Below are 23,588 nucleotides of genomic sequence, written 5' to 3'. Positions count from 1 at the left end.
TTGCATGTAGTTCTATATACGTGATATCTATGAGACGCATCCTACACTATTACCGTAGCACCGTGCAACGGCTGCAGTCAGTTGTGATTGTGTTCCATTGACTTCTTTCTCTCTCCCCCTCTGCCCTCCAAGTGGCCCAGGAGACTTTCTTTCCCATCATGCAATCCTGGTCGGAAATGCAAAGGATAACTACTGGCCTAGGTGGAACATTTTTTCTCCGTGATTTTTTTTGTTTGAGCGCGTCTCGTTTTTCCTCGATTTCATTCACATAACTAAACCGGAGCCTCGACGACGTATCCGGCATTAGCTACCTTAAGGACTCGAACATAAGTCGAGCTTCAAGTCATGGCACTTGTTGACGTTTTGCAGCCTACTTTAGCCTAGCCTAGCTGGCCAACTGCTAACAAAGCTGCAAGGCAAGTCGTCAAGCGTTCTCAATTCAAGTGTGGAAAATGACCGCAAAAACGACAACGGCTACAACAAAGTTCCAGGAGGAACTTTGTAGAGTTAAAGAGGAGCCCCCACGTCACCAACACTCGACTGTGTGCAAAATAATGCACGCAAAGGTTGTTCTTTACAGACTAGAAGGTTGGTTGGTTCACTTTCGATGATACGTATAGGCTACTGTACATGACAGACAGATGACATCGCCCCGTCGCAGTGATATGGAGGACCAGGAGTGCAAACATTAAATAAATAAATACACAATTAATATTTTATGTGTCATTAAAATGCTTCTTTTTAAAATATTTATTTCATTTTTTTATTATTATTATTTCAATGTTTATTTAAATGTTTAAACATTCCAACATTTATTTCCGTTTTTTATTTGTTTTTTATGTATTTATTTCGAAATTATTATTTTTTGTTTATTTCATTCTTGCACTCTTGTTCCCCTTGTAATGCATGAAATAATTTGATCTGTCATTGGCTCATGAAACTCTGTGGGCGGGGTGAACTACGCGGGGTTTGAGTTGAGTTGCTCTCTCCGTCCCATTGTGCCAGCGATTGCTAAGATTCTGCATAAGTTTAGGTTCAATGGGTTAGAATTGAGAACCCAGTTCACAGATTTATTTTCACTAGTGATGCACGATAATACATTTTTCAACCGATACCGATAATTTCCTCCTCGTTCCAACCGATAACCGATAATGTCAAGCAGGCCCGGATCTAGGTTGACCCACCAGAGTGGGCACTAAGAAAACTTGAGGGGGCACCCACAATGCAGGTTTTTTTTTTTTTACCCTCTGCATTTCTCTGGGTTTGGGACCGGCGCAATTAGGACACTGGCTTGTGTCCCGTTGAGGCTGCATTAATTATTTAATTTTTTCTTCATCTATCTACTTATTTTCGCAGTCGGCATGATGTTATGATGACGTCATCTCGCATGGCAACGTGTCGCCATTTTGAGATGGGGGCACGCACAGGTAAACAGCCGTAGACAAACGCTGTCTGAAATTCATAATTTTCAGCTGTGTTTTGCGTCTTTTTTCATAAAAACGTCTTAAACATCACTTATTATTATCACGAGTCACTGCCGACAGACGCGAGGAGGCAATACTACTTAAAATTAGCGTGTATTGGCCTGCAAATCTGCACATACAAAGTTGCAGCTGATAGCCGAATAAACAATCCAAAGGAATTGTCTGCAGTGGAGTTCGGAAACATCTACAACTACCTCATAAAGAATTGTGGGATTGCCTGTGAAGACAGCAATGAGAGAGGATGTATCCGCATGTCAGTGGAAATTAAACACGCCAAGTTTTGGCTAAAAGACAACTTATTCTCCGTCAATTCTTCCTACGAATGCAACGTTGAGCTGCAACCACCTCAACACAAAATATGCACAATATATGAAATTGCATATGTACTGCACTATCTGTAGCAAACTGCATATGAAAATATGAATAAACAATTAGCAGAGCGCCCGAGACGCCATTTTGCCGACCCTCTAACTCGTGGGTAATTAGCATATCACAAGTTTCATGCTAAGTGAATCTCTCACTTTTTTTGCACTGAAATACACACAGTTCACATATTTACGTTTTTAAACACATTTAAACAATAAATACCGGCGATGCAACTTCAAATTCAAGGCAAAGTGGTCACAGAGACGGCGCATACTGACTGCGGCCGTCGTCGTCTGATTCTCTACTGAACAATGTCACCTCCGTGTTGCAGTTTCATTCAAATAAAGTGCGCATGAGATGCAGTAAATTAAGGCGTCCACTAGATTATGCTAATAAGACGTAAAAGAAACTCAGGTATTCAATCACAAAACCCATCAATCTTTTATGCATAACAGAACACCGTCATTTTGATTGGGTGGGCACGACTCACGTCTGGGTGGGCCGTGCCCACCCTGGCCCCCCCATACATCCGGCCCCGATGTCAAGCCGATGATTCTATTAAAAGGTTTATGTAAAATTTTAAAGTATACACAAGATAAAATATTACTGTGCAAAAATATAACTTATTGCTCTTTTTTCAGTATCAAATGTGAACAAGTAGTAAATTCCAACATCTAAATAATGACAGATTGTCTGACATTGTGTAATGGTAAACTTCTGGCAACAATTACTTACAGAGTAAATACCCAAGTTGCACTAAAATGCCTTTAAAGGTAAGCCATTCCTAACATATTACAACACTGCAAAAACACACCTCCTTAAAACTAGTTCAATTCCCTTGTTTTCAGTGGAAATCTACTGGAAATAAGTTAAATTATCTTCCTGTGCTTCAAGTGTATTTCACACAGATTTCTTTATGGAAAATAGCTGACAGTAAGCTTAACAGCCTTATTTTTAGCAATTAATTATTATACTTAATCCTAAAAAAACGTGTTTGTCAGAAATATTCTTTATTCAAGAATAAGTATGGTTCAAAACATTATTTGAAAGCATGTTTTTCTCTTGGCGAAAATTTTATTTTTAGATGTATTGGCCTAATATGAACAAATGGCAATATTTAACTACTTCAAGTGGAATAGTCTGGCGCATTCATCTGTTAACTAGTCTTTAACACTCAAAACAAGATGGGGAAAATTATTTGAATAGATTTAAGAACAATGATCTGATTAGAACGTCATAAATTTACAGCGTACTGAATGCATTACTGACTGGCTGACTTCTTGTGGCAGTGGTTTGGTGCATGTTGAAATTATTATCTAACCACTGTGCCGTCATGCTTACTTGACATCACTTGTCCAAATGTCCGTGGTGATATTGATTTGATCGGCATGTTTTTCACGAAGAATGGTGGTCGTAAAAACTGCGTCTTTTTTTATCCGGGGCTTTGGCTCTCATGTTCTTTCAGTAAAAAAAAAAAGTCTCTCGTTCGGCATCTCCTCCCGCCTGTGCCCTTCAGTCCATCCGGCCACCAAATTAGCACCCACGCCAGGCCCCTGTCTGGCCGTGCTGCTCGATGAGTTGAACTGGAAACTATTAGCGGCGGCAGCTACGTTCGTACTGGATATCCGCCCGCTACGGCTGGATCGCCGCGCCGTATTCAGGGCGTGGCTCTGCTCCAGACGGAGGCGCATGCCTAGCTTCCTACACGCCGTGGGGGAATGCTCGAGAAACCTGGGTGTTCGCCGGAAGTCCCGCTACCGAGGAACCAGGCTCGCCTAAGGCGAGGTGGCGGCGGCGGCGGCCCGCTGGACCGGCCAGAGCGGCAGGCTTCATTGGAAGAGGGCTACTTGTCGACTGTCGGTCTCGTGCCGGTGTTTAGCCTTAGATGTTGAGTTTACCACCCGCTTTGGGCTGCATTCTCTAACAACCCAACAAAATCAAGTCTAAATCAAGTATATAATTATCGGATTGCATTATCGATTGAATTTTTTAATATCTGGATTATCTGTGTGACGTCATATTTGCCATTATCGGCCGATAATTATCGTTAACCGATATTATCGTGCATTTTTAATTTTCACTATCAATAGATTACATTCAAAATGGAAACCGTGTTGGGTCTGACATTTTACAATGTTTTCAGCATTCATTTCCGTACGGAAAAGCCGTTCATTTGCTGCCTTACGCACATACACATATCTTGGGCTCTTTTATGCTTTTATTCCTTTTTAATGTATTTGATGAGACTGTTTTGTTTGAGTTCTTCCTGATTTTAATGTGATGTCAAGCACTATGAATTACTTTGTGTTGGAATGGATGACAACAAAACGTGAATAAAAAAATGGCAAAGAGGAAATTCCTTCAACAGAAAGCAACTTTGAGGACACAAGTTTGCAAATAAAGAAATGAGATTTGATCCGTGTTGTTTGTGGTCTTGGTCTTTTAGATCTATATGTCAGCCAAGCCCATCGTCCTGAGCCCCAGGTGTCTGCATGCATCAAAGAGGAAGAAGAGGAAGAGTCACCATACATCAAGGAAGAGGAGGACTTCGTACCCATTAAAGGTCATCCCAAGTGGTGCTTTTTTCCCTCTTCAAATGAGACAGAAATCAAATATGGTACCTTCTCATAAGTACAGAAATGTGTTTCAGACTAGGTCTATACTAAAACATATCATTTTTGTAATACGGACAATTTTTTATACCTGTCCGCACTATGTTTAAGGTGCGTTTATAAACACCACTCTCCTGCAAAGGACGCCTGCGCAAAAAGGAGCAGCCTCCTGTGTGATGTCATTGTCCGCGCGGGTCACCTCTGACCTGAAAGCTTATCATTTTTCGGCGTTGTTCGATGTCTTCTGCAGACATATTCGGCATAAAATTTATAAGCTCTTTCAGTTGTAAAAAGAGGAGCAGGAAAGCCTCGTCTTCACCATTCGCCTCCATTGTTTACAATGCCATAATGCATAATGGCGATAGCGAGCTCCTTGACGTCACTTCTTTTGTGTCCAATGGCGTACCGCACGCAGGCTATTTTTAGACCGTGACGTCGCATCGTAAAGCGGAAGTAAAGCCGAAGTGGGACATTACAGACCCGCCCTCGCATAGACACAACGCAATTAGTGCTACTTTTCGCCGGTAATCTTTCAAAAACGAACATGCCGATCACGCATTGCTTTTTTGGAACTTGTAGAAACGACTCTAGACATTACGACCATGAAGGATGTTTTCTTCATACGTTCCCGGAAACCAAAAACTCGGGAGGTAAAAAATGTGAAGACCGAATCAACTTGCGCGGACTTTAACACCAGCTCGGCGAATCCATTCACGTTTCATATGCAATAAACATTATGTTGGGTTGGTATGGTCTTTCAGAGGTCAAAGACGTAAGCCATTTTTATATTTTTACTTAATTTTTTTAGCGTAATGTTGTGCCGTACTGCTTCTGTCTGACAATGACCTGAAAAAAAATACAATTCTATCTGACTGCCACTGTTACCCTTTCTGTTATATATATATATATATATATATATATATATAAACTTTAGTAAGGGGGAAGTGTAAATAAATTATAGGATTAAGATGTGTTATCAATGAAAAAATTAAAAGTGTTCGTTGGCTGTCACTGAGTAGCATTTGCGATCGCTACACAAAGCTAACTAAATTACCCCCAAGAACGGTAAGAGACGTAGGACAACCAGAGGATATATAACAAAGACAGGGCTGATGGTAAAGGATAGCTTGTTGAAATCGGAGAATGTCATTGTCAGTCACGTCGATTAAAAAAAAAGCTAAAGCTATGCTTAGGTCGGCTTGTTTCTTTCGTCTTTTTCAGCCTTCGACACTAAAACCATCTCTTTAACTGAACATTTTTATGTTCTTCCACATCTATGCCAGTCAATTTGGCACCAGGCACATCATTTTTGGAGAGAATTGGTCGGGGGTAGCTCTGTAAACATCTCCTTCGTACACGATTTCCATTTATTTCCTATTAGGGACAAACCGTGACTTGTCCTTGCTTAGCAACAGTAGCTAATGTCATGAATATTAATGAGCGGAAGTGACGTGTTGCTTGCTGTACGCCATTATAAAACTGATATCCGTGTTACCTCCAATGATGACTCGACTTTCGGTTTGACTTGGTACAAGTTTTATTTTAGGCTTCTGCATTGCAGAAAACAACTTATCACACAATAGGTTTGTGTGTTTATTTAACCGCCCAATGTCCTTCATAGAGAGCCTTAAGTAACAAGACTGATGATGCTCCCCTTTTTTTGTAAGGCAGTCTGCCAGTTGATTTTTGGTTTATGACCGTATCACTTGTTGAACCCTTTTGGTTTGTATGACAGGATTTCCCCTACATACACTGGACAAATGCCACTTTTAAAACGAGTAAAAAATGACTTGAAATGAGATAAGATTAGCTTAAAACAAGTAAGAAAATTCTGCCAATTGAACAAGCAATTTTTGTCTTGGTAAGAATTCTTAAAGCTGTAGTGTGAACTAATTTCTTCACATGCCAAATACAGTCAAAAGTAAAGTAATTAAACATTGTCCACCAAATAAAGCATGAAAAAATAATTTATATGTTGTATATTTCACAAAATAATCGCGTTTCCGAAGTTCGAGCCTGAAAGGGGACGAACCCGGAAGTGATACGTCACACCGGGAACAGCGTTGGCAGCTCCATACATACTGCCACCATACAAAGCCCTACAAACTATGATTCAAACAGCGATATAAGCGGTAGACCGAGCGCAAGGGAGGAGATCCAAGTTTTTAAAGAGTTGGAGGAAGAAGAGGAGCTTGGAATTTTATGTTGGATCTAACATGTATTAGCCAGACGCTAATCAGAATGCAAACATTGTGCCTAGACTACCTGACATGGAATGGATACAAGACCCATCGAGATTACAACATTGGTAAGATATAGGCTGTTATTATTTTTATGATTTGAAGATGCAGGCATTTGCACATAATTTTATGTTTTTGTCTATCTGATGACATTGTTAAAAAAAATAATAATCAGACCTCATGTTCATTTTGGCAGAGCCGGCAGCTCTCGTGCATATAAAATAATAATATAAAAACGTTGGGGGGGAAAGAAGGAGATGAGTCTTCGACGGCTTTCTCCACTTTATTGTGGCAACAATAAGAAAACAAAATAATAGCGGACTGCCGCCACATTCGACCGCGAAGTTTTGCTTCTCGCCGATGTCCTCCTCGCCTCCCACTCCAGCGTCTCTTAAACGGATTGTGCATAGTGTCTTGCTATGAGCTTTTTGTTTACAAATGTATCGAACACACGACGCGCTGACAACCTAGTGTCTTTATTAACACATGGAGCAGTTCTTATGGAAAAGTTAGAACACAGCTCTCGGCAGGAATTGGCGTCTAATGGTGTGAGGAAATGTAGTTTTTTCACACAAGTGAACAGATTACAAAGCACCACATCAGTGTTGTCCCGAGACTACATTTCCCATGATTCACTGCGTGACCTGCGCGCTCGCTGATTCGCTGCGAGATTGACTCAATGGCTACGCTAAACCAACATGCTATTTGTCAGCTGTCAGCGGCTCTCATAAAACACAAACTAGAAGCCTATTACCGCGACGCCGACCCGTTTATATGCACATCCACACCCGTTTCCCGATTGACAGTGGATTAACCCTTTCGGACACGATCGTAGATGACGCACAATTTAAACACGCTTAACCTAGCGAACGCAACAACAACTATGATCGGGGATTGCCACGAGTTAACTTTTGGGTAACGTCGCTAGCTTATACTGTTCAATTCCACAACAGTAGGCAGCTATGCTTTGACAAAGTCATCAGTCATCTATCCAAAAATCACACTTACTTTTTGGCAAATCCTTGACCATAAGCAGACCGGTTAAGGATGCAGGCATCTTCGAAGTGTTTGCAGCAGAGAACACTACTCGATGATGGCGTGAAATTCATTCGCTTCGTGCGAACGAAAGATTTCCATTTACGTGCCCTGCTATTCTTTGGCCACTCATACAACTTTTCGTTTGAGCGAGAACAAAACATCGCCACACACCGCCGTGGCATCTTACCGAGAAGCAATGCAACAAACAATACTGTTCTATGGTGGACTTCCCTCGCACGTCTAGGTGTGGCGTAATTTCCGAAGATTGCCGAAGAAAAGCATTTTCGTTGTCAAGGGCGTTGCTATGGGTTAAACAAAGAATCTGGAAGGGTTGCGTTAAAAAAAAAAAAATGAAAATATGCTTATAATTGTTTAGCCATTGATATTATTCAAAAACATGGTTGGCCAACCTTACTTCAAAGTTCCCCTTTAAAAAAAGACATTCATTCAGGATGAACCAGATCTTGAAACTAGTTCTTTTTCACTAGTTTTGAGAAATGTTTTGGCTTATGATAAGCTTAAAAAATAGTACAGTGGTACTTCGACATACGACGTAAAATTTGACACGCCATTTGTTTCTACATCCGACAAAATGCTCGAAATACGACGATTATTTGACTCGCCGTTTGTTTCTACATCCGACAAAATGCTCGAAATACGACGATTCATGACAGCGTGGCAATTTCATTGTTTCCCCGCAAGACTGATGCACGGCAGAATTTCTTGTGAGGGAAATCAACATGGGTTCCAAGAATGTTAAAGCAGGCGGCGAAAAAAGAAAAAAAGGTGAAGCTTACCATTGAAATGAAGATGGAATGATAGAAAAATATGAGCGTGGGATGCACGTCCGTGAACTGTTTGACAATACACCGATCTCTGTTCGCCAGTCTTTATAAGTTAAGTTGACAATTATTATTCTGGTACCATCTCCAAACAGATCGCCAACTTTGTCTGATTTTTAATCATTTTTTTTCCAGCTCTTGTGCATTCCGATTTTTATTCATATTGTATTTGTTTTGCTCTTTGTAATTGCTTTTTGCAATAGTAACAGCAGTATTTATTAAGGATTTTGTAAAATAGCGCTGGGCTGGATTGACTTGAAGAATAGATACCACTGCAGATAGTGCGGATCGAACAATAATGATGCACGTTCCGAATTTATCAGACCAAAACTTTCTCTTCATCAACGCGTTGCCTTTTTATCTTCTTACTATGGGAACGTAGGTCTTATTAGCTCTTGGTGGCCAAAATATGCCTGATCAGAAAAACAACAAATTGCAACTCTCCACCAGGGAGATCCAAAACACATAACATGCAAACAACCTGGCATTTTTAACAGATTTAGTGTAGGTTTTCGGGCTGTGGAACGAAATAATGGAATTATAATGTATTCTTATGGGAAAATCCTGCTCCACATACGACCATTTCGACTTACAAATAAGGTCTTGGAACGAATTAACTTCGTACGTAGAGGTACCACTGTACTTCTGGCTCATTTCAAACCCTATAACAAGCCAGTAATGCTTAAAATTAGTATTTCAGGCTTATTATGAGACTCACAATATGTCTCATAATAAGATTATGATACTTATATTTAGAATTACTGGCTTATTATGAGCATCATAACAAGCCTGTACTAATACGTTCTAGCTTTGCAGACCAAATATTTGGCTCCTAATCGTCATGTAACAAGCTGTTATTACTATTTCTTAGAATTGCAAGCTTATTATGTATTGTGTAAAGCCTGCAATGTAGCATTTTAGCCTTTAATGTTTTAACATATGAACTCATTTTAGCAAACATTTCCTAGTTGATTAAGAATAGCACACAATAATTTTAGGAAAGTTTATGCAGAAAAAAATCAAACATTGAGGTTTCAATTAATATAGGAAAATTTATGAAATTTAAAAACTAGGGCTGTCAAACGATTAAAATTTTTAATCAAGTTAATCACAGCTGAAAAATTAATTAATCGTAATTAATCGCAATTCAAACCAGCTCTAAAATATGTCATATTTTTCTGTAAATTATTGTTGGAATGGAAAGATAGGATAAGACGGATGTATACATTCAACATACTGGACATAAGTACTGTATTTGTTTATTATAACAATAAATCCACAAGATGGCATTAGCATAATAAACATTCATTCTGTGAAAGGGATCCACGGATAGACTTTTAATTCTTAAAAGATAAATGTGAGTACAAGTTATAGTAATTTTGATAGTTTGTATATTGTGACTAAATACTGCCATCTAGTGTATTTGTTGAGCTAAACGAAATGTTTCAATAGAGTTTGACCAAGTATTATTTTGCATAGCTATTTTGATTGGGAATGCCAGTTCTCTTTGCATTGAGCGCTTTTCTTTTTGTGACCTTTTTTTTTTTTTTTTGAGGGATAGGAATATTATTATTGTTGTGCTTTCACTATAGGATACTGTAGCGACTTAACTGTTCTTAACTGCCCAAATGCATGAGGGGAAGTTGTGCAACCATGACTCTCAGCGATGGCTGCAAATTGTTTGCCTGGTACACCAGACTCACCGCTGTTCCAGCTATTGAGTCTGGCCACCATTCAGCGAATACAATTTCCAGGGCGGAGCAAGCCACAGCAAACAGACAGCGGAGTGAACCAATCAGCGATGGGCAGACGTGACGTTAGTAAAACGACGAGGGCAGGACGAGGGACTTGCGCGCGAAAGGAAACATACGAGGAGAGCGGAGTTTATTCAACATGGCTAGCGCGAGACAGACTGTTGTCAATGACTCTTGTCGATGTGTTTTTGATATATTAAAACTGATTTTACCGTGGATTGGAACATATTCTCGGCTCTCCTGTTCACCATCTGTGTTGTTGTGGAGACGACTTCCGACGCGCAAGGGTGACGTTGCTCGTTAAGAACACGTCACGCAAATAAACGAATCTGATTTGTCGATTGATTTTGTACCTGCTCGAGAGGCCGTTAATGGGCTGGGTCCCAGACTTTTCTCTCAGTGTTTGAAAAATACAGGAAGAACAGTCTGGCCATGCCAGGGAAGCAAATTGTATATCTTCTCTGCGTTGTTTACAATACATGGTGTTAAGATAATCTCCTGTCATTCTTCCCTACATCACCTGCTACAGTATATATATTAATGGTTGAAGAGATGCCAAAGATTATACCAATAAATAGCGCGGCTCCAATGAATGCCTGTATCCACTCCACTCGCTTGTCTATGCCTCTTAGCTCTCAATATACAAAAAAACGGCGCCATTGTTGTCTGGTCGTGGCAATGCGTGAGTGGGTTGTTCCACGCATGCGTTTAATGTGTTAAATATTTGAACGTGATTAATCAAAAAATGTTTAAAAATTATTTTAAAAATTAATTAAATGGCTGTCAGCCAATATTTTTTATATTTTTGTCTTATTGTAACTCCAGTAAATGAATGCATTTCAACTTCCCACGTTCATTTTTAAGACAGTTTACAGTAGGCCTGAACGATATTGGAAAAAACTATTGCTACGATTTTTTGGGAGTTTGCGATATTATATTGCGATATTAAGAAAAAAAAATAAAAATTTAAAGAAATTTTCACTAGATGACTTGAATAGCTGTTTGGAAAGACTTTGGATGACTCACAATGACCAGTGTACAGTGATCCCTCATTTTTCGCAGTTAATGGGGACCACATCCCGCCGCAATAAGTGAAAAACGTTGATTGCAGTCAGGTGTGGCTTGTTTTAGCAGAAGCCTCATTGGTTCAACTGTCTCTGCTGGATCGGCTGGAACAAAAACCAGGACCCACAGTGGACTTTGAGGACTGGGTTGGAGACCCCTGTGTTAGACTAATGCAAACAATGATATGGTGTGTGTGAGAACGGTACCTATTCCCTTCAATAGTCAGGGGGCCAAAACTGACATTGTCACTGATGCGGCCATCTCAGGGTACAAGCTGACAACCTACTAAATATTAATATTTGACCCACTGGGATGTATTCTAGACTGGTTGTCAGCTTGGAAAATTTGATTTTGTCCATTTTATAATTATATCTTTAAAAGTGGCCAAAAGCGGAATTTATCCCTAAGTGTTTCCTTATTCTTCTTATCCCCTACTGTACTCTTGGACATACTTCCAATATAATCAGTCTTATGTGCAAATATAACCTTTGATAAATTGAATAATAAGCATAGCAAAGGAGTATTGCACCACAGGGGCACAGTTTTGTTACCTCAACTGTGCTGAGGCCTGAAGAAAGAGGTTCACTGGTGATCACAGAAGGTGTTTTCATAGGAATTCATTGACTAGATCAGGGGTGGGCAAACCAGTCCTCGAGGGTCGCAGTGGGTCCTGGTCTTTGTTCCAACTGATTCAGCACAGACAGTTGAACCAATGAGTTTTCAGCAGAAACAAGAAGCACCTGACTGCAATCCACTGATTGCACTTTTAAGAAACCAGATTGGTGAAAGGCTGTCCCCATGATGGGTTTGAACAAAAACCCGCACCCACTGCGGCCCTTTGAGGAATGGTTTGCCCACCTCTGGACTAGATTCACTAATTTCTAATTTTCTACAAAAAAAACATCTCTCATTTCTAACTGTCTACAACAACAAACCAGGTCTCACCAAAAAGTGGCAGAAAAGGTAGGAAAACCTATATCTTGACTAGCTAAACATTATAGTATATTTAATAGGGCTGTCAAAATTATCGCGTTAACGGGCGATAATTAATTTTTTAAATTAATCACGTTAAAATATTTGACGCAATTAACGCACTAGGCCCGCTCAGACAGATTTAAATGTCAGTACAGTGAAAGGCCAACTTGTTAACTGTGTTTTATGGAGTTTTTCCGCCCTCTGCTGGCGCTTGGGTGTGACTTGCATATGTTATGTGGCGTAATGTCGCCCTCTGCTGGCGATTCAGTGCAGCTGATTATTTGGGTTTCGGCGCGCTTTTCTGACGTTATTATATGTCGACGCGAACTCACACTAATAGACAGTGCTCTTCAGACCAGCTAACGTCCGCATCCAGTATTCAGTGGCAGTTCTCATAGCCCCATCACACTGTTTGTGTCTAATACATGCATCGCTTGTGAGTTATATTCCTCCTTTGTTTATATTCATGAGCATTAGATAGTTATTGATGATGTGTATTTGAATTTGTTCACATATATGGTGAAATGCAGTTACATTGTTAGATGCTTGTGAGCTAATTGGCTAGTGCTACTGCTCAAATGGACACGTGTGTGCACATTTTATATTATTTTGTGATTTATGCAAGTTATTGACACATTGCCTTGTTATTTTCAGTTTTACAAAAATACAAGAAACGTGCTCCTGTCAAAAAGAGATGACTTCAGTAAAGCCCATGCAACTTTGCCACACCGTCTGATTTCTTTTTGGAACTTATGTTCGCTATCTGTCAATTTGTGTACTCACACACATTGAGGACAGAATAGGGCTACTAGTTTATTTTTTGATTGAAAATTTTACAAGTTTTATTAAAACGAAAACATTAAGAGGCGTTTTAATATAACATTTCTATAACTTGTACTAATATTAATCTTTTAAGAACTACAAGTCTTTCTATCCATGAATCACTTTAACAGAATGTTAATAATGTTAATGCCATCTTGGTAATTTATTGTTATAATAAACAAATACAGTCCTTATGTACCGTATGTTGAATGTATATATCCATCTTGTCTTTTCTTTCCATTCCAACAATAATTTACAGAAAAATATGGCATATTTTTTAGATGGTTTGAATTGCGATTAATTACGATTAATTAATTTTTAAGCTGTAATTAACGCGATTAAAAATTTTAATCGTTTGACAGCCCTAATATTTAAGTATATTTAAGCTCACGTGCCCTGGTAAAAACTACATATTGATGTGTACATGTGTACTGGGAATATTTATTTCTGCACAATACTAAATTCTACATTCTGCTAGATAAGTGTTGACCACCTTTATAGCATAGCAACTCAGCTCAAATAATCCATATTTTTGGTCTCCTAAAGAAGCAGGCTAAAGAAAAGATAATGATTCCCTTGCTTTTCGGATAAATTAACATGGAGACAGAAGGAACAGAAAGCTTAGAACCCCAAGATCAAATAGCACGAGGTATACATTGGCACAAATGTTTTATTTGGAAAGTACATTAAAGAAAAGCAGCTACAAAAACCACCTGAGGAAGGCCTGAATTGTATCAGAGTCAGAACAAGTGAAAGAGCAAAATACAAAGATGTAGAATATGCAGATGCTTTGGATCGAATCAAGGCATTCCTAGACACAGACAATATAAAATGGCACAAATCATGTTATGCTGCTTTTACCAATGTCACTTACATTTCTCGCCTTCAAAAGAGTTTTTTAAAAAGCAAGTACATCCTAGGAACCTACAAGCACCTTCTGCCCCCGCTCCACTAGACAATCAGTGTCTCCAGTCACTTGGGAAAATGTATCTTTTGTCAGAAAGAAACATAAAGAGACAAACTTCCCAACATCCAAGTCCTGAGAACATCTGAAAAGATTCTTCACCTAGCTCATCAAGACACAGAATTAGGACCAAGGCTTGCAGGAGTCCAAGACTTGATTGCCGAAGAGAGCAAGTACCATCTTATATGCTACAGGGCATTCTTAAGGAAATATCAGAGTATATCATCAGGAGGAAATTATCCATATTCCATTTATTTAAATAATGCAGCAGATGAGTTTAGAGCAGGACTTGCCAGAGGTCAAATATACTCAATGAGAACAGTTTGGGAAAGATACTATAAGTTGCTTGCAGACTTTGACTTGGATCCAGGAAGTTACAGACGTCAGTGTATTAAGGAAAAGCTTGACAGGTTGCTTGATGGAAAAGCAATAATGGTGCATTCACAAAAAAACAACTGATCCTATAATGAAATCTGAAATGAAGGCTGAGGATGCCATACTTAACATGAAGAAATCAACAAATAATGTACATGATGACACGCAAGAGGCAACCATGACTAGCTGTGGAACTGACAAGGTTGCTCAGATATTGAGTTGGCTGTACTGGGTGGCCTGCGATTGGCTGGCAACCAGTTCAGGGTGTCCCCTGCCTACTGCCCGTAGTTAGCTGGGATAGGCTCCAGCACCTCGCGACCCTCGTGAGGAAAAAGCGGCATGGTAAATGAATGAATGAATGAATGAATGTACTGGGTGGCATTGAAGATCAAGGCGGACATTATGGAGTGTCCAAGACATGATGTTATTGGAGGAATAGATCTGCATCATGCGGTAGAAGTTGTGCCTGAAAGTCTATACATGTTGTTACGACTCCTTTGTATTGGTGATGCTGACCTACAAAATGATAGTGAAGAAACTTTTAATTCAAAACTACTTAGCATTGCTTAAGACATTGTTTTCCTAGCTTCTGGTGGACGGAAACCAACACCAAAACACATTGGTATAGGAATAACTGTAACTTGGTTTCAGCGGCTCATCATTCAATGCAGAGACACAGATGTTCTGGTGTTGCTCCTTGTCTTTGCACAACATTTGAGGCCTGAAGTTTGGATGAAGGCAGGAACAGCCAACAAACCCTGTTTTCTGCCAAAATGTCATGTGACTCCTTACAGGAGTGCTGTCAGCATTGCTGCAGAGATTAAAGACGTGGGGGGTCAGCCTGTTCGTGCTCAGACCATACGCCGCCCGTCTCATCAGACCATAGGTCAAGGTTCCGGTCTGATGAGACGGCCGGGCGTTCGTGTGTACCGTCTTCAGAAGAGGTTTCCTCCTGGGGTGACAGCCATGCACACCAATTTGATGTACAGTGTGGCGTATGGTCTGAGCACTAACAGGCTGACCCCCCACGTCGTCAATCTCTGCAGCAATGCTGACAGCACTCATGTAATAAGTCACATGACATTTTGGAGGGAAAATGACTAGCAGTACTCAATTTGGACATTTAGTGATGTACGTTTTTTCATAGGGATGTACTCACTTTTGTTGCCAGGGGTTTAGATATTAATGGCTGTATTTTGAGTTATTTTGAGGGGGAAATAAATTAACTCTACTATATAAACTGCACACAGACTACATTTCATTGTATCAAAGTGTCGTTTTGTCAGTGTTGTCCCATGAAAAGATATACTTAAATATCTGCAGAAATGCGAGGGGTGTACTCACTTTTGTGATACACTGTGTATGTGTGTATATATATATAGATACATTTCATAATTATTGATCATAATCATATCAAATCAACATAATTGGATTGGATTTACAGTCAAGTATATGAATTAAGTCAAATAGGACCTAATGGTATAGGCTTAAATGGAATTCTAGATTTCCGTCTGGTCAATAAATGCTAAAAACATGTGCAGTGTTGTCCCATTTCTCAATACATGCCTGACACTTGGCACAAATCTTTCCCCTAGATGGGGGTACTGATTTGTAGAGGTTTTGAATTTGTATCTTATGTTTTCAAGCTGCTATTCATTTTATAAAGTGGTACACATTAGGCGGAAATTGATTTTTACATGTTCAAGCTCCATTTTCTCCTATGATGTAATAGGGATGTACATTCTGACAATTCTAAAGACATCCCAGAAGTGTCAGCTTTCATTTGATACCAAGTTTTTGTCTGTGGCCCTTGTGGTTCCCAAGATAATCACCATTTTCTGTAGTTATGTCGTGTTACACAAAATAACTTATTTTTTACCTAAAATAGCTCCTAAAAGTTACAAAACCCTTTTTTCAGCCTGACAACCACTCTAGAATTTGACCTGCGGGTCCCTTCTAACTAAACAAATAGGTTGTCATCTTGTACCCTGACATGGCAGCAAACGTCTTAACGGAAGCACTTTTTAGAATTGGCCCCCTGACTACAATACCCAGTCCACATTTTCCCTGTGGCCTAGCTAGCAGTCTGTAGTACACCCCCCTCTTGCAGTCAGTCTCTGCGCACCTCTTTTACCTTGGTTGTTTTGCGGTCAAGGTACTTCACCTCTCTAAAATAACGCTGCTACTTACGTAGCTAGTTAGCATGAAATGTATTGTGAAAGTCCTAGTAGAGTTAAGTGTGCACTCTTGTTATCACTATCTTTGGGGTGGGGTACTTCCTTCTGGAAAATCAGCTGTGTTTCACGTTTGATTATCATCAGAGGATAGTCATAATAATACACTAATAATAATCACTCAACCACCTTTATTGACCTCTAGCAGTCAGAGAAGAAGAGCAAAAAGGGTGACTGGGCAGAGAGACCGCTACATAAAAGGTCAGTAAGAGAGTAATGATTAAAAAGTGGAGAAAGCTGATGATTATATATAGCATAACACCCCCCCCCCCCCCCCCAACACACACACACGTACAGTACAGGCCAAAAGTTTGGACACAACTTCTCTAGGGCTGTCCCAAACGACTAATTTTCTCCCGATTAGTCAGCCGACTATTTTTACGATTAGTCGACTAATCTAATAATTATTTTTTTAATTTTTTAAACTAATTTAGCAATGAAATTTTTGTTGACGCTTATCAATTTAAAAAAAACATATTGGAACACTCAAATCATTTATTAAAGTACAAATAAACACGTAAATAACAATAATAAATCACAAATAAACAATGAGTTCAAATGCTGATAGAATTAACTAGTGTAGCATCCCGATTGAAAAGATGGTCTCTTAAACTGATGGTTTACAACTTTTATTCCATCCTTGATGTAAACACACCGTAAGAGCTACGGCGCACACAAATAAAGCAACACAATTAGAAATTAACAAAAACTTTTCACATTTTTCCTTCTAAACCTTATTTATATATCAATGAATTGCCTATATGAATTGCCTTTACCTTATTACCTTATCATTGACAATCTCTCCCTTGAGTGCAATCACTGTATATACTGTATATATTTATGACCTTTTAACCTTATATAATTTTCTATACCATAAAATAAACCATAACATGAAATAAACCTTTCAATTAGCATTAAGAACAATACTAATAGCACTTATAGGCCCATTGTCAATGAAACATTATTATTTAGTAAGGCGACAGCACCCTCTGGTGTACAAAAAATGAAAGAAAGAAAAAAAACCTTACAAACTGCGTGAAGGCGCTTGAGGTGTTTATTCACGGCTGACGTGCAGCTAAGCTTGGCACTGAAGAGACAGGACAGAAGAGTGTACTCTCCTTTGTTTCTTTGAAATAAGTCAATGTTTTGGACACTCTGGTGCGCTTTTTTTTGGCTTTGTGCCGCTTTCCCTGCTTGCAAACAGAGCATCCGACATTCTAACTTTCCACGCATATATTTTTTTAACCCTTCATTTACCGTCGACGGCATGTTGTGCTCGTCGACGGATTTACGTCATCGATGACGTCGACTACGTCGACTAGTCGGGACAGCTCTAAACTTCTCATTCGTGCGTTTTCTTTATTTTCATGACTATTTACATTGTAAATTCCAGTGTTGTGCATGAACGCGTTCAATGAACGATCGTTCATGAACACGTTCATATTTTGGGCGAACGTGAATTGAACGCATCATATTTCTGTCTCATGAACGTTACTGTGAACGCGCTCATTCTAGCGGCTGTGAGCGGTGCTCATAACTTCGTTCATGAGTTCATCACATTTAGAGCCTTACCGACAAAACTGCATATAAAGCCATAGGCTAAAAACACACAATAAATTTTTTTACCTTAATAGCGGAACATTATCCAACATGGCAACCCAAGCTGCCTGTCACGGCCGTATTGTTTAAGCAAATACGTCATCATAACAAGAGCAGCATGGACACAGAAGCTGGCAGCTCTCGAAACCCGGCCCGCTCAGAGCAACTTTCTACACAGTACCAGCATTTAAAAGAGTTTTACGAAAAAGTCAGTACCGACCCGGATGGCAAAAATATAAGAAGACCGTCCGTACGTCGGTAACGTCTTTAGCCAACCTTAAACGGCACATCGAAATAAAGCATGCGACAAGCCTTGCGAGGTATCTGCGACTGTACCTCGCGACTGCGAGCATGTGCGATTAAATAAAGAGACGGCAACGGTTGGCCAGAGCAGTACCTCTGCCACCCAAATACCGCTAACAGCATACCAGAGCGGCCCCGTTTTCTGTCTCTCCCAGCCGCAGCTAGACAATCTAGTTCTGCAGTATATTGTGGGAGACTCTTCAGCATCGGTGGTCAAATATTCAGGTAGGAAATGAACTGTGATTATTTTCTATAAGCTTTGGAAATAAATACAGTAAATAATAGTTTGCAACAATTTTTGGCGAACAAAAAGAACTGAACTACAAAAGTTCATTTTTTGGAACCATGAACTTTAGTTCAAAATTTTGAATTATGAACTATGAACTGAACAGTTCATTTTAAAATTTGTGAACTGCAATTTGAACTAGTTCATGTAGAAAATGAACTTTCCCAACACTGGTAAATTCTCACTGAAGGTAATCAAACTATCACTAACATGTGTGGGATTATAATATTCTAGTATGGCAGGTGGCACCAACGCACTGCAAATGGTCAACTGATTTCCCATACTGGTGCATACAGGCAAAACACTGTGACTTCACCTTTCCCACATGATTCTAAACAATTCTTTAAAAATATATATATTTAAAATATGTAGCATTACTGTTATAGTACACAACTTCATGTACAGTTGTGTAACTAATTATTGAACCCCCAAAGTAGATGGTGTTTTTGCAAGTTTGAAAGTCATTTTTCATCTTCTTTATAACCACATCAAATAATGACATGTCAAATGGAAAAATATAGCTGAAATAACAAAAATGCTTTTGGAAATATTAAATTTTTTTGGCCTTTCTGTGAATACTTCATTGACAAAATTATTCAAGTCCTCAGGTATGTATAACTTTAGTACTTAGTACAACATCCTTGTAAATTGCAACGTGCTGTAATTGGTCCTGTGAAAAATAATGAAAACCGGATATTTTCATGAATTTATAAAACCCCGCCGGGCGCCTCGGTCAGGATGTAAAAAGTGGACATTTCCAGGCAAAAGAAGATGTTTGGTTTCAGCCTGGGCGATATGCCAAAAATTGTTTTCGCAATAAAAATTTTCTTATCATTCGAGAATTGTTATGTTATTTTTTTTCTTTCAAATATGAAGTCTGATTTCACGGTTTCCCCCGCAAATTGTGGCGCAGCGCCACACAAAAATAAAAAGCGCCACTCCCTGCAAATGAGATTTTTTTTTAAGGCGGTTTCAAACTAGCGGCAGCTTCGTCTGAAAGGTTCAACTGCAACCTATTCATTGAGTATTGTAATGTCCGTAACAATGCACGGCCCCCTTAAGACTGGGGAGCTGTAACGTCTGGGCAAGCGAATTGGGAGAATGGGCAAGATAGCGGTCACAGGTCGTTGTAGCCCGCTTTTATTTGTTATTGTTTTTGTTTATTATTGTTGCTACAATAAAGTGGGTCGGACTTTTCGGCGAGAGTGAACGGTGGACGGCCGTCTTGGACGGAACAGCAAGCGTGAATGAATTCGCGCTTAGAGGCGCGGCCAAAAATGGAGCCTTGCTCCGCCGCACTAACGTCAACAACGCATCCAATGGCAGAGGGGCAGGCGTACTTATATTTGTGCTATCAGGCTGTTTAGGCCGACGGATACGTAATCATGGCTGACGAAACCTTGATAAATGAGTCCCCCCCCCCCCAAGTTTCGCGAGCTCTTGGACACTCGAAAAATGACTCTTACCTCTCCTCGTTAAGCTAAATGGTACCTCAATGTTCGTTTACGTTGAAATGTAGTTCAGGAATAACAACAAAAACTTTTCACCTTCTCACTGAAACTAGTAACTCCTTACACAGGTATTAGAATTTCTCCCTACTCCTTGAAATGGGTCCCTTAACAGAAGGACTATTATTGTTGTGGTGATAAAGTACTACTAATTTCAATTTCAATTTATCCAAACACACACACATTCATATTCACAATGTGTACATCATCTCCTCATGCTGAGCTAGGATCATGTCTGAGTTCGGTCTCCTTAAGAAGCTACTGAAAGCTTATAGCCAGGAGCCTGCATACATTAAGACAATCATAAGAAAAATTATAAGAGCAGTAAGGTAAAGGAAGTATAGTAAGAAATACTTCCCTAGAAGAGGAGAATTTATAACCTCGATATGTTGGAATTTTTATATATACTGATCAGAATGCTTTTCAGCATCGGTTTAAAGTTGGATATGGATTTCAACACTTTTAGCTTGTCGTCGAGCTCATTCCAAATTAGCGCCAAACAAAAGGGGGGAAAAAAAAGGACTGCGACACCCAAGTCGTACCATTGCTACGAGAAAAAAGCCCTATTATTACGAAGGGAAACGTAGCTGTAATTAGTTACGCACTGTCTGACTCCGATGCAGCCCACCGCCACAGCTTAAAAAAAATCCTAGGGGAAACCCTGGATTTATTTGATTTATTATTTATACTTCATTTGGGGACATTGTTGAGTCACTTCCTTTTCAGCAGAGGAGGATAGAGTACACAAAAAAATGGACTCAAGTAAGAGTAGCGTTACTTCAAAATATTAATCAAGTAAAAGTAATCATCAAAAAAAAAAAGTACTCAAGTACAAGTAAAAAGTATTTGGTGAAAAAAATACTCGTCATGATTAAAATTGTAACTTCTTATATTTAAAAAAAAAAATCAATATAAAATAATAAATCAATAAAAACAATTGCAGCTGCTTGCGCCTGAAGGATGTGGGCGTGTGAATGCACGATGACAGACAAATCGGTGCATTGTTGTCAAGGGAATGACAGCCCAAAATGCATCTTGTACGCGCGCATACATACACTCTCGCTCTTTCAGCCAGTCTAACCTCACGGCCTAGTAGCTGGATAGACGGTCCATAAAATACTAGTATGTCATTTGTCTTCTTGTGTCTTGCAGGTTTCAGCAAATATCTTAGTCCTGACGCTCAACAGCCAAAGAAAGAAGTACAACTTCCAATCAAAAAGGAGGAGGTAGAGCTGCCATACGTTAAAGAGGAAGACAATATCACCATGTTGACTGGTGAGCCCTTGAAGCGTGAGGATGTTCCGAGTGAGGTCAGCAGAGCAACGGAGCCTTCAAGCAGCAGCTCAACAGATGGATCGCAAGCACACATTTTCATCGCACCATCAGACAGAAATGGCGCCATGTCACACTCACCTTACAAAGATGATGGTCATAAGAAACCTCACCGTGGGAAAACCTTTGCTAGTAACTTTACTTGTCGTATGCATATGAGGAGCCACACAGGTGAAAATCTTCTTGTCTGCTCAGTTTGTGGTCAAATATTCACTCATAAGCACCACTTAGAATTACACACAAGAACCCACACTGTTGAAAAACCTTTTTCCTGCTCAGTTTGTGGAAAAAGATTCACTCAGAAGAGCACCTTAAAAACACACACAAGAACCCACACTGGTGAAAAACCTTTTTCCTGCTCAGTGTGTGGAAAAAGATTCACTCAGAATAGCACCTTAAACACACACACAAGAATCCACACTGGTGAAAAACCTTTTTCCTGCTCAGTTTGTGGTAAAGGATTCAGTCAAAAGAGTGCCTTAAAAGTACACACAAGAATCCACACTGTTGAAAAACCTTTTTCCTGTTCAGTTTGTGGTCAACAATTTACTCGAATTCACCACCTAAACGTACACACAAGAACCCACGCTGGTGAAAAACCTTTTTCCTGCTCAGTTTGTGGTCAAGGATTCAGCCATAAGGGTACCTTAAAAGTCCACAGAAGAACCCACACAGGTGAAAAACCTTTTTCTTGCTCAGTTTGTGGTCAAGGATTCAGCCATAAGGGTACCTTAAAACTCCACACAAGAATCCACACTGGTGAAAAACCTTTTTCCTGCTCAATTTGTGGTCACAGTTTCACTGAAAAGAAAGCTTTACAAACACACACAAGAACCCACACTGGTGAAAAACCTTTTTCCTGCACAGTTTGTGGTCAAGGATTCAGTCATAAGACAACCTTAAAAGCACACACAAGAACCCACACTGGCGAAAAACCTTTTTCCTGCTCAGTTTGTGGTCAAGGATTCACTCAAATGCAACATTTAAAAGTACACACAAGAACCCACACTGGTGAAAAGCCTTTTTCCTGTTCAGTTTGTGGTCAAAAATTCATTCGCAAGGATCGTATGAAGAGGCACGTGTGTATTTGTGTGAGAAGCAGTGGTCAATGACTGTTTTGCCTGTCATCGATGCCGCCTTCACGCCTTCATCAGATTGTGCTCGCAGGTCATTTGTAGTCTGTACAGTTTCCTCAAATCCTGTTGAGGATTGGCAGTATTGGTGCCTTACATGTGCTTTGTCCAAGTTGAGTCGCATTATTTATACAATAATCTCCCTCTTTCAAACTACACTTTTCACAGCTAATATTTGAAACAGTAGACCCCAAATTACAAAAATTGTAAATCATTCATCAACAATATAATTACCTAAATATGGAAAATTATGATTGGCTCACAAATCTTAGTTTGCTTTTTTTTTTTGCCGGGGGGGGGGGGGTATATATAATCTAAAAAGTTACTACTCTTGATTGACAGTGACAAATTACGACAGAGTATTGGGGCCAAATAAAGGTAGGGAAAAAAGGACTACGAAATTAAAGTTGTACTGTTGCTACAAGAAAAAAAGTATTATTACGTAGGGGTAATGTAGCTGAATAAGGGGCTATGCACTTTATGTTCATGTTCCTTAGCTGGGAGCTCCGACAAAGCATCAGTAACATTCTTCCATTGATTATAATTTGAGGTAGATGAGCTAAAAGTTAACGGATTTCCTTATTTTGGAAACTGATTCTAAAACACAGCCTCACGCGATTCTTTCATTATTGTTGACTTTAGTGGAGGCTGCAAAG

At 39.5% G+C, this 23,588-nt stretch overlaps 1 protein-coding gene across 2 annotated transcripts; it reads left to right on the top strand.

The window, feature by feature from the left end:
* Window positions 1-23,204, top strand: LOC130928949 (zinc finger protein OZF-like). 2 transcript variants are annotated; one of them, XM_057855792.1, is made up of 4 exons: window positions 1-588; window positions 4,297-4,413; window positions 6,723-6,770; window positions 21,620-23,204. In XM_057855792.1, exons 1-4 carry the CDS (start codon window positions 453-455, stop codon window positions 22,909-22,911), a joined length of 1,593 nt encoding a protein of 530 aa, XP_057711775.1. In that variant the 5' UTR covers window positions 1-452; the 3' UTR covers window positions 22,912-23,204. The 2 variants fall into 2 exon arrangements, with proteins under 2 accessions (XP_057711775.1, XP_057711774.1); XM_057855791.1 differs by having other exon boundaries at window positions 4,297-4,467.
* The last annotated feature ends 384 nt before the right edge of the window (window positions 23,205-23,588 follow it).

Source organism: Corythoichthys intestinalis, chromosome 13 (genome assembly GCF_030265065.1).
Source record: "Corythoichthys intestinalis isolate RoL2023-P3 chromosome 13, ASM3026506v1, whole genome shotgun sequence".
NCBI classification, from domain to species: domain Eukaryota; kingdom Metazoa; phylum Chordata; class Actinopteri; order Syngnathiformes; family Syngnathidae; genus Corythoichthys; species Corythoichthys intestinalis.
This window is presented reverse-complemented; position numbering and strand designations above follow the sequence as displayed.

Coding starts and splice junctions, on each gene's coding strand:
- LOC130928949 (XM_057855791.1), top strand. CDS start 453: ATGACCGCAAAAACGACAACGGCTACAACAAAGTTCCAGGAGGAACTT. Junction 4,468..6,722: donor TGAGACAGAAATCAAATATG/GTACCTTCTCAT, acceptor CATTGTGCCTAG/ACTACCTGACATGGAATGGA. Junction 6,771..21,619: donor CCATCGAGATTACAACATTG/GTAAGATATAGG, acceptor TGTGTCTTGCAG/GTTTCAGCAAATATCTTAGT.